This window comes from Erpetoichthys calabaricus, chromosome 4 (assembly GCF_900747795.2).
Source record: "Erpetoichthys calabaricus chromosome 4, fErpCal1.3, whole genome shotgun sequence".
In the NCBI taxonomy this organism is placed as follows: Eukaryota; Metazoa; Chordata; class Cladistia; order Polypteriformes; family Polypteridae; genus Erpetoichthys; species Erpetoichthys calabaricus.
The window spans coordinates 114880165-114896219 of NC_041397.2; the positions used below are offsets into that span (position 1 = coordinate 114880165).

A 16055-nucleotide genomic window follows, 5' to 3' on the forward strand; every position below is an offset into this window, starting at 1 on the left:
CCTTGATTTAGCAAAAAATATTACTAAATGATCTAATAAACCTTAAAAGCTTTAGATATCATACTTAACACTCACATTTTTATAAATACATTGATAAATAATGTTTTGAAATAGACTGATGGGATATTTGAATTAATGCATTTTCCTAGAACATCCAACAAATTCTGCATAGCAATCGTGCATAGCATAATGCTTGAAACATTAATAAACCGCATTACATAATCATGAACAAACAAAAAAATTAGCATTGCTCTCAGAAAATGAACAGTCTTGCTCGAGATTATATCAATGTGACCTAGTTCTTAACAGAGCTTGACTAGGCACCTTAGTGATACACGTTCATAGCATTTAAACATACAGTATGTTAGCCAATTCTGTCCCTGAAAAGTCATCAAGGATGAAGATTTTTTATTTAAAAATGCAGTATCCCTTAGTTAGACCCAAATTGTGGCAGTAAAGGTAATCTGTCATTTAATAGGCTCCTTGTTCATGCTGCTAAAAAGAAGGTTCATCCAATGTGTATTTTAAGTTTCTTAGAAATTTCAAGTTTTTTTTTATATACTGGAGTAAATTAGTACCTCGTCTGAATTTTGTTCTCCTCCCATCCCTTCATCCATTTCCTAGATCTTGTTAAAACCACTTCATGTTGGCAATTAAAGTGTGTATTGACTACCCCCAGGCAAAGTCTATCACATATGTACACTCAGACATTCATACGGGACCAACCCAGACTAACCAACTAACTTAACCTCAGTGCTTTTGTAATAAAGGAAGGAAGACTGGACTACCAGGAGAAATCCACGTTAAAAAAATGTGATGAATGTGCAAATTCCAAATGCACTGTAGTTGTGCCAGGATTTGAAGACAGTCTCTTGGTGTTGTGAGGGAGCAGCGCTAACCATTACATTTTAATGCTGCCCCTTTGGCGTTCATACATCCATACATTTTTATAACAGAATATTCCCTTCACTTAATCCACGTCAGGGTTGCAGACGACCAAAGCTTATCCCAGCTGCATTGGGCACATAAAAAGAAACAATCCTAGACATTGCATCAGTCCTTTCTAATCGATGTTTTCTTTTCTATGATGGCTGCCTTTTAATGAATAAATCAGAAGTAAAAAATGGCACCAGGGAAGCAGTACTTAATTTAAAGCATGTTAACTTTCTGCTTGAATTAAATAAAAGGCAGCACCAATCCAGATTCACCCCCGGTCCCTGGGCTGTAGCATGCTCCATATACTTGCAGCTGTCAATGAGTGCATTTGACATTTAGTACAGATCAATTGACTCTTAATAGTCCTCCAAGTCCCACTGACACTTACCTAGCTTGTGGCAGTCTATAATTCCCAAATCAAACTTATCATTCTGAAATCAGTCCATTTAAAACAATATTTTCCTGCTAAACTGACAACTATTTGAGTGATAAACAATAATTTAGAGGCAGCACAGTGGGTAGCAAGGTCACCTCTCAAATAAAACATTTTCTCACTCCCAGTCGCTGTCTGTTTGAAGTTGCCACCTTCTCCGTGTCTGTATAGTTTTCCTCCCAAATCCCCAAACATATATTGGTTAATTTAATTGGCAGCCTGAAGCTGAAACCCGTGCATGTGTAAGCGTGAGTGAGCCCAGAAGTGGCCTCGCACCTAGGAAAAGCAGGATAGATTCTGGCCCACTGTAACCATGAATACGATTAAGTGGGTCTGACAGCGTTACCTTAGAACAGTTTGAGGAGGTTCACGTAAAAGTGAACTGGTTCACTATCATGGGCGCTAGTTAATACAACGATGTCTGGGATCTAATCGGGATGGGATTTTTTTATTTTGTGATACTCCCGGTTTAATCAATGTACTTTCATGATGAACAAAAGGGAAACTGGGGAAATGGATGCTCACTGTGTTTTCTCCGCACTTGGCACTTAATGAAATGGTGAAATTAAATTCTCAATGTGCATGTTTTTTGAATGTTTGGTAACATGCCATATCATTTTTTCGACAGCTGAATCTTGAACAAGGCGGTAGGAAGCTGGGGTCTTTCCCAGCAAGCATAGACCAAAAGGCACAATCAATTCCTGGACATGGCGCCAGTCCATTGCAGGTAACGTGCCGGATGAAACCGTTCAGTCTTTGGTGTTAGCTTCAGAAATACATGATTTACCGGATAACAAAGTTGACGCGTCTAAAAAAAAAACTAACACAAAAACGCTATAGTGTTAAGTTCAATTACTGTACTTCACACGCCATTACCACTGGTTTATGAGCCACTCTCGAAAAATTGTTGTTGACTCTCGCTCTGCTGCCTTGTGACATCGATGCTGTCTGCTCAGGTTACAGATGTTGAATGTCTAGTCCGCGGCTGAAGGTGCGAGGGCCTACTCGATCGCAGGTGGCTGTTTACCCAGTCTGTTTCAGCGCATTGTTTGTTTCCTCCCCTTTGAAAGCTCATGTCGTTATCGGAAGAATTTGGTTTTGTGTATTTTAACGGTTTTAAGGCTTGCACAAAACATTCAAAGAATGCCAGCAAACAAAAAAGTTATCCGTTTACAACCGCCCCCACCCCTTCGCCCTTTATAGCAGCGCGTGCGCGCCTTTTTCAGTCAGACCCATCTGAACACTTCACAGCTCAGAGGAGAGGCCTTATTTAGGTATGTTAATGAAGACAAATCACGGTGGCCAATAGAGTTAAGAGATTTACGTCACATGATATCCCCACGGGCCAGCAAAGGCGGTGCGAAAACTCGAACTGGGATTAAAAGCACTGAGTGAGGCACCAAGCCTTCAGTACAGGGAGAGGTAGAGATAGAGGGGGAAAGTACGTCAGATAATCCAGGAAAGTTTTGTAAAGCAGCTGCAAACAACAATAACAAACCCTTTATAAACCAACACCCCCCAGGGGTTCAGCGTTTTCTTTTTAGAGAGAGGGATTTGGGGCATCTATATTCACTTTTTTCTCCAATTAAAAAGTGTAACCTGCATGATTCCTGAAGCAGCAGGGGGCGAACAAAAGACAAGTTTGTCTGTCTGTGGGCTTTATTGCTTCTTTTTCTCCTTTTGTCCATGCAGTACGTTTCACTACCACCACAATGCCCATTTTACTTTTCTTGATAGACACGTCCGCCTCTATGAATCAGCGCACCTATCTGGGCACTACCTATCTGGACATAGCTAAAGGCGCTGTTGAGACTTTTATGAAGGTACAGTAAAGGATGTCGGCACAAAGGCGAATCCAGTCCGATCAGCCTACACGAAGAACCGAACCTTTCATTGTTTCGCAAATGTTTCTAAGTGTAACATAGCTGTCTTATTTTGTTTATTTGTTTCCAACAGCTCAGATCCAGGGATCCAGCCAGTAGAGGAGACAGGTACATGCTCGTCACGTTTGAGGATCCGCCTTACGGCATCAAGGTAATCGTGATTACTGATCGGATCTTATTTTAATCGCACATTTTATAATCGGGATCTGGCGCGATTACGCTTCTTAATTTGGCAACGACCAGCACACCACCAAGCGGTAAATAAATATGGCCGACATTTTGTTAAACTGCACCGCACTGAACTATGGGTGGTATTTATACAGACGGAAATGTCAAAGCCAGTGAGCTGCTTACTTTGCATTAAAGGGGAAGACTGTTAAAGGAGCAGACACTATAAGGCACCCAATTCTGTGTGTGTAATAAGACGTACAGGTTTTACGTAAAATCATTGCATTGAAGACCAATTCTTTATATCAGGATTTTCATGGCAACTACTGTAACATTGTTTTCTTCATGCATACGGCACTTTTTTGCATATGCCAATTTAACACACACACATATATTCCATCATACCAGGTAAATTGTCTGTGGACTGGCATGCTTTCAAGGTAAGCATCTTCCTGCAGCCCTGTGGTGGATATAACGGGTTCAAGAAGTGAATGATCGGATATTTTTCCAATTTACCTGTTCACCATCCATTTCCTGACTTTTCTGTTAAATGGTATTCATGATGTAGAAGCCTGTCCCAACAGCATTGGACAAAATGTAGGAATCAGCTCCCTGTTAGATGCCACAATCCATGTTATCCACAATGGACCGGTTTAGCTTGGCAGTTAACTTAATCTTAATACTGTATAAACAGTTTGGGATATGATAGGAAAGTGGAGTTCCCCAAAAAGCTCGAGTCATCTCTTAAGATTTAAACAAGTATTGCACGTGTTAAAAGTTGTCACAGCCATACACAGGAAGTCAGTGGTGGGTACTGAACCTGTGAAATTGTGCTTTAAAATCGTAATTTTTGACATCAAGTCACAAAAATGTATCATTTTACTTTTCAGTGTCCTTTTTTATTTACATTTGACATTGTAACAAACTTTTATTTTATTTTCAGGCTGGATGGAAGGAAAACCATGCAACATTCATGAATGAACTGAAAAACCTCCAGGCTGTGGGACTCACAACTATTGGTCAATCTCTCAGGACAGCTTTTGATTTATTAAATCTAAATAGATTAGTTTCTGGAATAGACAACTATGGCCAGGTAGGTCATACACAGTGAGGTCAAGCATTTTCTGACAAGTCCCTTCAAAGCCTACAGTTTTTACAAGCATTTCCCTCCCCAACATACATAATCCATCAACTGTATATTTGTATTTAATTTTCAAATCTGTTCAAACAAGCAAGACCAACACAAAACATTTCATTAAACATAAAATTTGGCTTTGTAAATCTATAATGATAAATTATATACATTTCATTCTTCTGGCATTCTTTGTAAGGTGAATTAGCATTATATGCCCACAGGATACACATTTTAATATTATTTAACCATATAGTATATACAACTCATTACTCAAGTTATATTCTTGTACTTTTGATAGCTGTAACATTTTGGATTTCATTTTTCAGGAAATTTTAAAGTCTTAAGAGCAACTGTAGACTAAATTTGTTTCTTAAAATCAGACCCCTTTCTGCTATAATCCACAATTTTCTGAGGTCTTCTTTTCCATCCATTTTGTAAACTAAATATATAAAAGTGTTCTGATTTCCTAGTCCGAAAAGAGTATGTTTGCAGGCTAATGTTCCAGCTTCCTGATTTCACCATAGTTGGACAATCCAGAAATGGTAAAAACATGCACTATCACAACAATATATTTTCTCATAGTCTTATATGTACATGTGTATATATGGTAGTTGGCAAATTGAAAGAAGTGCGTTGTTTAAGTGAGTAAAAAATTGAATTTTCTCAGATGAACTAATGGTCATATTTGTGGATCTACTGAATTCCAAACAAACAAGTGATAAGTTAAAGCTATAGAAAGGTGAGATCTGCTTCTGCATGTTGTTAAATTCAACTTTTACACTGTAAGCCATTGCAGCATAGATTATAGTCTATGTAAACTATTGACAGTCTTAAATAAAATATCCTTTAAAACAAATACTAATATAAAAACGATAAGGATAAATTCCAAAGTACTACACAGATGCCCCTGTTTAAGACAAAGTAAGGGAAAAACTGTTGCATTACAATTTGGGCAAGTCATGTTTAAAATATTCATTGTGAGTAGTTCGGTTTGTGGCAAGAAGAAGTAGTAAGTAAGAAAAAAATGTGTAGGACAGACTGTAGAAATAGAAACATTTTTCAACGTGTTCTTGAAATATGAGAGAGTGATTTTAAAAATTCGGCAAAATGGTGGAATTGCTGCCTGGAAGGAGAACAGTTGTTTTCTGCATGCAGAAACCAAGATGGAAAAGAAAAGGCACTAGAATACTTGATGGAAGTATCAGAAAGTACACATTTTATTCCTTTTAGGTGAACAGTGATCCTAATGTGACAGTTATCCTCTTATGTCTGAAAAAAGTGGGACAATATGTTTGTAGTGAAGTGGATAAATGAGTGTTTCATAATTGAAAATGAAAAGTGGTTTTGGTAAATGATGGGTGAATTAAATCTCAGTATATTCTTCAACATTAGTTCAAGTAACAAAGGTAAATTTAGTATTTGTGGATTAGATGTGGGACAACTAATGTTTTTAATTTACATCAATAAATACAATGTAACGAACAATCTGGTTTACCTCTAAATTAGGTGGATTATTAGGTCTAATATTAGCTAAATCAGTTTTGCATACAGAATACAATAACAAATATGATTACTCTGTGGTTTTGAAACTTGAAAATACACCATATGAGAAAGATTTAGGTGTGAAAATGTATTCACCACTGTACATAACCAGGATAATGTACAGAAACCCAGTAGGATATTTGGTTACATAGCATGCTTTGCAGAGTACAAGTGAGCAAAGATTTTTCTTAGACTTATAATGCAGTTGATAGGTCTTGTCTAAAATGTGTGAAGTTTTGGTCATTGTATTGTAAAAGGACATAACAGCCTGAGAGAAACTTCAGGAAACACTTACTCGAGGAATTAAATATTTTCAGTTTAAGCAGGGGTGACCTAACGGAAGTGCTCAAAATTATGAAGACAGCTAGTGGAATAGACACTGAATGTTATAATAAACTAGCCATGTGCGCCCAACTACGTTGCGCGTGTTAAAGTTGTCTGTGAAGGGCTCCCTGTTTAAACACGGCTGCCAGTCGTGAACTGGGCCCTTCGTCGCACAGCATTATGATTTTTTATAAGAGAAACAAAATTACAAAAGAAAACCCTTGGACATTGATTCGATAGGAACGGCCTACTCGGAATCACTGTCCGAATAGTAATTATGTGGTGGTGTAGGAGCATTTCTGCTTCTCTCCGTTCAGTCCGTCTTGTTTTCACGACACTGTCGTTTCCTCTCACAATCTCTTCTCAACCAATCTCTTTCTCCAATCTCGCAGGTTGCTTTGTGGCAATCCAAAGAGTAAGGCAATATACACGGAGCAATGGTTATAAAAGGGGGACACATAGGTATCCAGGCTCTTTAAAGTATAAATAGGGATCACTTCACTGACATGTGAGCAAGCCACGGTACAACTGTGAGACGCGCAGCACTCGCCGGCTACAACGTAACAATAATAATTTCCGGAATGTGCTGTTACGTTGTCATTCATTTTACCCACTGTCTTTCTTTCATTCATATGTTACGTAGGCACGTACCTTTTATCTTCGGCAATCTCATTCTCTAACCAGGCCTCAGGAGCTAACCAGCGTAACACTGTCCACCACCCCTTTCGTTATTCCGGCAAGTTGTTGACATCCGTGAGTAACAACAACGTACTAAACTGGAAGGTGGTCTACTCATGTGTGGAATTCGTGGACAAACAAAGATTAAGATCCAAATGAAGATTATATATAAAGACAAGGGGGCTCCGCCCCCTGCTCGCTTTGCTCGCCTACCCCCGGCGTTGGGTATCCTGAAATACATTAGTCGACCCAAGCAGCACATTATTCCTAACTTCACTCCACAGTAGTGCCACTCACAATATGGCGGTGACGCCTGTGCCTTCACTCCGCAGTAGTGCCACTCACAATATGGCACTGACTTCTGCACCTTCCGTACTTTATGGACCCTCCGTAGCCTCTTTCGTTTGAATCTGGGCTGCAGCGCAGAGTCTTCTTTTTTGTGTGGCTGTCGGTAGTCGTTAGCCATGGGCACGTTGTCACTTCATTTCTCATTCACGTCAGTTGAGCTCTTTCGTTTTTGGGCCGTGACTCCTTTGTGCGCGGTGGATACAACTTCGCGTGCGGTTTATGAGATGCGTGCTGTACGCGCCTGCGCAGTACGTCTCATGGTCCCATTGCCGTGTCCCTGCGTCCATGCCATCCGGTTTACCATTCTCGGTTAGTAATATGGATTAGTTAATTTAAAGCACAACAATTTGTTTAGTTTGAATGTCTGTTTTGAGGTGTGACTGGAGTATTACAGTCTTCAGTAGTATCCTATGTTTTAGCTGTCTCTCTACAGCCATCTAGTGTTTCTTCTTCTAATTCATTCGCGGACAAACAAAGATCAAGATCCAAATGAAGATTATATATAGAGATTATTCAACAAGAACATGGAGATGCAGATTAAAGACAGTTAATAGTCAATCATCGTCTAACATGCTTAGTTATGAACAGGGCTGCAGGGGGTGCTGGAGCCTATCCCAGCTAGCATAGGGTCAAAGCAAGAACAAACCCTGGACAGGGTGTCGGTCCATTGCAACTAAACCATTCAGATATTTATAGGTCTAAAGTAAAATTTATTTATTTAATAATAAAATTGACTGAATATCCATAAAAGAAGTAAAGGCAAATCTCAACTTTTTTGAGGTATTAGCCCATTACAACACTTTTTTGTATATGTTGATTGGATAAGGGTGCCAGTCCATTGCTTAGACTGCTCATGCACATTCCAACCCGGTGACAAATTTGTTTTAATAATTTAACCAGCACATCTTTGGGGATGTGGAAGGATGACCAAAGTGCGAAAAAAGAAAACACACATAGACACTGACGACATACAAACTTCACACGGACAATGACTGGGCATGGAATTTGAAAATAGAACCCTGGATCTGTGCAGCAGTGATGCTAAACACTCAGCACTACCTTAACATTTAAAATTGGTTTGAAAATGGCAGGGGTTGTTTGCACAAAAATTATTTACCATATTCTCTTTAGCTAATGCATTTCATACTCTCAGGAAGTTGGACAAAGTAGCACCTTTTGTTTTTGTCTCTTCAGATGACTCATTTGCTTTGAAAGTTGTATATACTGTAAATACATATAGTTATTTCCTACATTTCCTAAATGTAAATAAGAAAGAATGTGACTAAATTACTGATGTAATACATTAGAAAATAATTCTCAAGGAGTAATACAGCTACTGAATGGAATGGGTTATATTTGCAAGGTTATGTTACATGACTTTTAATGTTGAATGGGTTTCTGTGAATTGTGTGTGACTTAGACTCCACTTATGAAACTATATGATTTTGTACCAACAGTAGATATAAAATAATTTGAGGTGTCATCTTGCCCTTACAAGTATTAGGTCAGCTGTAGGGTGGAAATTTTAACATTTTGAAAGTAGATCATTACAACAGTAAATGTTTTGTTGATTAATTTGTTATGGTTATAAGCAATAGATTGAAAACTAGGAGTTTAATGTAATAGACCCAAGTCAAAAACATCCTTCTAATTTCCTACAGATTTATTAAATGTTTATGCCCACAGTTTTCAACATTTTCAACTATAGAATTTCTTCCTACTAAATATAATGTAAATTTTCTCAAGTTGTAAATGTTTCATAAATATTTAGAACTATTTTTCATCAGCACAGATATCTGTACATATATCCATTTCCTAATCTAATTTAGGTATGTAAAAGCTGTAGCCTATTCTAGCAACACTGGTTGGAAGAGCATAAATAATTCTGGAGAAGACATTAGTCCATTGCAAACCGTACTTGTCATCATAATTACACTCAACTTGTGCGGAGCCAATTTTAAAGTTACATTTTATATGACATTCATATATTTGGGATGTGGGAAAAATATTGGAGTGCTGTGCTTAGAGAAAAGCTCAGGATGCCACAGAAAATATGAATATTCAACACAAATAGTGACTTGGCTGGGATTTAAAGACTAAAACTCTAGAGCTGCAAAGTTATGTTTCCTTTCGACATACAAATGCAAATGTTAATCTTCTGGACCTATGAAATCGTTTGATGATGATAATCATTATGCAGATAAAATATCCACATTAGAACTGATCTTTATAAGTTTCTATGTATGGTATGTGACAGGACTGAATGTTTACTGTGACCATATTTATAAACATACTACAAACAATTTGATAACTAAGATTAACTTCATTATAAAAGCACTACTGTAAAGTTAGTGCCTTATGGTATGATACACCTGTATCAAAAGGTGTACTTGACTAAAGAATTATAATAGCTGTATAAGTTCTTGAATTAACACTTAGCAGTATGAACACATTTTACAAACACTAATCCTGTACAATGTCAAATGTAGACTGAAATGTTCAAAATAGTATACAAAAATGTTTAAAAGTTTAGATGCAATGAAAATTTGTTATATAAAATTTGGTGATGAAAGTTGGCATTCTGTTTGTGTCTATAGCTTTTATGAATGATCTGTTTTTAATTTCTTCAGTTAAGGCCCGTTAATACTATAGCAGTATTAATGTTTAGTAAAGAGAAAGTTGTTTAAATCATACAATGCATCAGTATGAATGGCAAGAAAGGATTTTAACAGTTATTGTAAGAGAATTCTAGTAGTCTATGGATTTTTTAAATATGTGGGTTAGATTAATAAGAAAAATTCAACCAACCTGATCTATTTTCTGACAAGACTGATAGGTGAGTCTCCTGTAAAAATACTATGTTATGCCTAAAGATTGTAATTGAGACCTTTAACATTTCAGCTTGCAAAGTTTATTGATTGTTCTGAATTAATACAGTTTCTTTTTAAATCATCTGAGGCCATCTCCAGCCACGTCATCTTTGCCATCCTTGAGGGCCACATCCACTACACCTCCAACCAGGTGCACATCTTCAGTCACTTGTCACCTGCCTTTCAATCCACACCACCATAGTGTGTTTGTCCTCCGCACAACAACTATTGCCAACACACTAAGTCTATCTTTTAACTCGGCATTCATATTCCTCTCACTCTCTTGACACTTTACATATGCACCTGAGCCCTCCTATCACTTTTCTTTCCACCTTTGCTTCACGTAATGTCTTCATCAGACACATCTCATTTCCATAGAAGTACTGTTTATCGCACAGGTTTCATAAAGTCCCCCTTTCAGAGGCAGAGAGGCACCTTTAGAAGTCACAGTAGGTTCCTGCACCTAGAATTTCTTCCATACACCTCTTGATCTTCCCTGTCCTCTCTATCATACCTCCTTCTACTCTCAACATGTCCCCTAACGTCCATGCTTTCTCAAAACAACTTCATTGGTGATTGTTCTTCTCATCACTATAAATACATTTTTTACAAATATTGTAATAAATATGTTTAGCATTGACACTTAAATAGATTTCTTGTTCAAGAGTTGTTTCCCCCCCAAACCCCCTACTCAGGATTTGCCACCTTGACAAAGCACACCAGGCATGTGAGGGATACTTATAAACTCTTGATTAGATGTCATACAGTTGTAGTTTTACTTCACTGAATAATAGATTTTCCTTAGTGCAACTTTGATTTACAGTAAGGAAAACTTTACTTGTTTGGCACATACACATCAACAACAGTCGGTCTGAGTATTTGGTGTTTCTAAAAGACTTTGGAGTGAGTGCTTCAAAAGATACCTTCTTCTGACTCTGTACTTACATTATTTGCAAGTGTACCTGTTACCAGTTTACCCCGTGGCAGAGTTGTGTCATCTGATCTGTGGCCATATGTTCTGTACTCTTGGATAAAGAGGGATGCTGATCTATCATCTTATCACAACATGGTGGTGAGATGGCTGAGATTGATAGAGTGAGTGCTGGACATATCTGGAAGACCCAAATGGATTGTAAGGGTATGCAGGGAGAAATTATTCATTGCCACCATTCAGGATGAGTTCAGCTGTCCTCTCCAGCAGAACATCTCGTGCGTCTCAGGAAAGGCCAGGAATATTGAGTCTGAATGGACCATGTTTTTTAGTAGAGTAGGCACCTGCAAGGATCTGTAGCCAAAATGTTGCTGTCACAACGATAGCCATTTAGTGAATAGTAGCAGTAACGGACACTGTTAAAAAAATTGGGCCCTCTGTCTACTGTTAGCAAGAGTGTATCCAGATCTGATTGATAATTATAGTCTTATATAAAATATAAAATTTAAGAAGACTTTTATAATATATAATTTATGGATGACTATTTAAAATATTTGTTAGTATATTAGAATGTCCAACCAACCCAACATGCACAATATAGTGGAGGGTAGAGATATTTCAAAGATGGGATGATGTAAAGTACATATGAAACTGAAAGTAAATATTATACATGCAATTAATTCAGATTTTTCCTTAGATTTACAGCAAACGTTACAGTTCTTCTGTTTGTCGAGAATGCCCTGAGGCACTCAGCCGCCAGATCATTTCCCAGATGTTTTATCTATTGTGCATAATGTTGCTTCACTGTAAATCAGTGTCATTTACCTAGCTGGTAATGACACTTAACGGAAGCTGATATCTTTGTTGTATCTTATAATGTAAGCTGCTTTATTACAGAAGTAGCATTTGAACTCCAATAAGAATGCCATGTGTGTTTCTGGTTCATGAGTCATGACCAATAGCTCATGTCTTCTTTCAGCTTAAAATTAACCTCAGGTCCAGTCTGTGTTGGACGTACAACATTTCTTTGCAGTAAATTCCAGGAATTATCCTAATAAACTCTGGATCTTTGAAGTTTAAATTGGTTTTAGATGTAAACACTGTATTTTAATTATTTCTCCATTTGTTAGCCTTTTCAAAGATCTGAGCTGTACACATTCTACATATTTATTATATACAGTACCTCCTTAAATTGCTTTTCTTTTTTCACATACAATATATGCTACCATACTAATGTTTATTTTGATGTCCTCTCTATTGAAGCATATACTTGCTTGAATACAAGATAATCTGTAGGTCTTATAATTCATCCATCAGTTGTTTAATCACACAATCCAATGATAGGGTTATTGAGGAGGAGCCTATCCCACCTGCAGCAGTCACAATGAAAGAACTAAGTACTGAGGTTGAAACACTATATCGCAGGACATATACATACTGTACATATACCTGCACTTAGTCATACTGGGCTAGTGTAAAGTCCAATTGTTCTAGTATATTGCTTTGCACCCTCCACCATAACCTATTGTCTATGGGGGAGGAGAGAAAGTTTTAGATTTGTCAAAAATTTCGATGTCTGGTTTTTGACAGATCTCAACGTTTTAGGGTCCCCTGATATTGAAAACATCGATATCTTGATGGTGGGTGTGTGTCTGTCTGTGTGTCACAACTTCTTGAGTATGGTCTTTTGCTAAAATGGCTAGACAGAAAAATAACACACTTGAAAATTAAGCCTGTTATGAGATGATGATGTGCTGTTTTTGAGTCAAATCATGCAAGAGAAAGGGGCACTGTAGAGGAACCCTCAAATACCACAATTCTGCAATTACTTATGAATTCTTCTAGTCAATTGCTATCATGAGGACCTATTTTATGATCAGAAAGATCAGCATCAGAGTGGTTAATAATTACTGAAATGTTATAGAATAGTTTGGGTAAGTTGGTTCATAGGGCGCAAATCTTACTGAAACTCACGTCCAATTTTTAATGTTTGGGATGTGAGTAAAAACGTAAACCCCATGTAGACAGTTAGTAGAATTGAAATTCATTCTCCTGAAGCTATCAGATGGCAATGCTAAGCAACGAAACACTAGACAACTGGAGGTTCTCATCATTGTAAGATGGTGCGACTGTGTAATTGATTAATTACAAATGTACTGTGTGCATCAAATTTGTCACTAAAATACCAGAAAACTGATTTTGTCTGTTTTTCGTATTTAATTCACACAATAACTTTGAGCACTTGAAGGAAATGCAGAGATTTAATGCAAATGAAGCAGAATGTAACCGTTCTGTCTTGACTTAGCAACCCATTAATTGTTGAGTACTCTGCCAATAAATAGTAAAGTAAATTATCTGGAATAATTGAGTCATTAAAGAAGAAAATTACAAAAGACACATCTTGACAAGCTGCTGTCTTTTTCAGTTATGCTTTATCTGTTGTTAGTGGGAAAAGCAGACTACAATTTACCTCTTATTTAACTGTTTGTTAGTGGTATTGATTATTTTGTTTGTTACAAGTTAATTTATTTTTTAGTGCTTATAATCCTAGTACTATACTGGGGAGTACGTAAATGCTTTTTTGCATAGGCCCTATCAGCTTGGAGCTAACTGTTTGTTTGGCTTTGTTACCAGTGTCACTTGTTATCTTTAATTTAATGATCAAAGAGCTCGTCAGATTTCCAAATATAATAATTTCATTCTTTGCTTGTAATGTATTTCCTGTTAGAATTATATATATATACATAGACGATGATTTCAAAGAAGCCTTAATTATAAGCTTGAAAAGGTTTGTATATGTAGTTTTTATGATAAGAATGTACCTGATTTTTGTGAAACAAATCAAAATAATAAATTGTGTTAAATTAATTTAAATAGTCAGGAACGCATTTAATTATTTACTGTATTTAAACTTGGCTTCATATTTATGAAAATACATTTATAGATGATTCCCCATGGGGTATTAGGTTCAGAGCTGTAGTGTGCCTTGATCAAGGTTGTTTTGTTTAGTTACAAGCGACTGGTGTCAGCTATATTTGCTCCTCCAGAGAGTGCATGCAAGATGAGAGGTAAACTCAAGTCTCTTGAGTCCAATTATTGTAAACTTAAAGCAGTATCCATCTGGCACATCTATCATCTACTACAAATAGTCATTAAGCCACATAAAATCACTTCATAAATGAACATTTAATAGGATATACAATGTATTTTTAAAATCGTATGTTTTTTTTAAATGCAGCAGGCAAAGAGTGCCTTGGAAGTTTTTTGTAAGCTTAAAAATTTAGGTAAATATCCCTTTGAAAGAAGACATGATAGTTGTATTGTACTGTAAGGGATTTGTATCGACAGATGAAATTCAAGCATATTCTAGAAACATAATATATATACACACACACAATTTAGACCTAATGTATACTGTGTGCATATGCAGTAAGTTAATTCAATGCATTTCTATATCATACACAACTTTTCAAGCTGGGAGCGCTGTACACATTTAATAATACAGTACAGTTAAAATATAACATAAAATAATTTAAAATAGTATGATCAAAGAAGTACATGTATGAGGTGCAGTCATAATGTAGACTGACCACTAAGTGGCATTGCTGTTATTGCAAACCATCAGCACATCTATATTACAAATAAGAGTATCTTAGCTGTAACTATAACGTGACAGATAGGTTGACATAATATGACAGAACATGACATTTGATATGTTGAGATCTTCTGTGACAATTTGTATGTCAAATCATATGAAACATTTGATTGGTCACTATGTTCCTGCCATAATATACTGTATGTAAGTGTATCACTTGCTGATTTACTAAGAATTTTGCAAAAATGTAAAACTTTTATACTTAAGCTGGTGGCACATTACATTACTTCTAGTCCGAGGGGATGTCAGACTTGATGGCTGCAATTGCTAATCTTTCTGCAAGATGATGTCAGTTTACAGCACTAGGTATCACACAACAAATTAGTTCACGTTCAAAGTTTATTGCCATGTGCACAGTAAGGAAACACGTTTCCCTGTTCAAATAAATTCTTTCTTTGCTGTCCACACCAAATGCCAATGGTTAACAAACCAACATAAATAATAAGTAGCAAATAGATAATAAGTAACAAAGGCACTATAAAGTATAAAAACAGAATAGAAGTATAAAGTGTAATGTGCAGGTAGGTGTGTGATGGACAAGTCAAATACAGTACACAACACTGTGTTGACTTTTCCAGCACAGTTTCACATTTCCAAGTATTGCATGTTTGCCTTTTTTTCTGACAACCAATAACATGAGGCCTTCTTATTGCTCCACACGTTCACTTGTTATTTGTGTCATTCTAGCTAAGACCTTGGGGACACATCTTGATTGTCAAAAACAGGCCACTTAACAATTATAGCACAGTTTAGAAGCAAGTTGTTAATGTGTCCTGTTGGAAAATAATCTATTTATTTGCCCACAGAGTTGTGATAATGCAGGGTTCTTGATAATTTGCCACAACATTTGGTTTGATCACTCTGATTCTTAAACAGTTTTGTCTGTCCCATCAAAGGTTTTAATGCTGCTAGAACCTATAAAGATGCCAGCTTTCCTTATTTAACAGTACACTTATTGATTACAATTGTTGTGTTAAGTACCCATGACACACATTTTCTTTACACAATAGTCATCATTTCAAATAATCAGAAATTCAGGATGGCTGTAGAATAGTGTGTTTGTAATGTAAGATGCATCCTTTCTGCTGTGCAGGGTGTTTTTGAAGCAAAAGAAAGTGTTTCAACCTCACAACATTAAAGTCCTAAGATTGA

At 36.8% G+C, this 16055-nt stretch overlaps 1 protein-coding gene across 2 annotated transcripts in view; it reads left to right on the top strand.

Moving 5' to 3' along the window:
- Positions 1-2774: 2774 nt before the first annotated feature.
- ints6 (integrator complex subunit 6) overlaps positions 2775-16055 on the top strand; it is a 72402-nt gene continuing 59121 nt past the window's right edge. For both annotated transcript variants that reach the window (XR_007934750.1, XM_051926254.1), the window contains exons 1-3: positions 2775-3192; positions 3326-3403; positions 4364-4513. Coding sequence is in view for 1 of the 2 variants with exons in the window: in XM_051926254.1 (XP_051782214.1) it covers positions 3082-3192; positions 3326-3403; positions 4364-4513 (339 nt within the window). In the remaining variant the exon portion in view is untranslated. The remainder of the gene's footprint in view (positions 3193-3325; positions 3404-4363; positions 4514-16055) is intronic.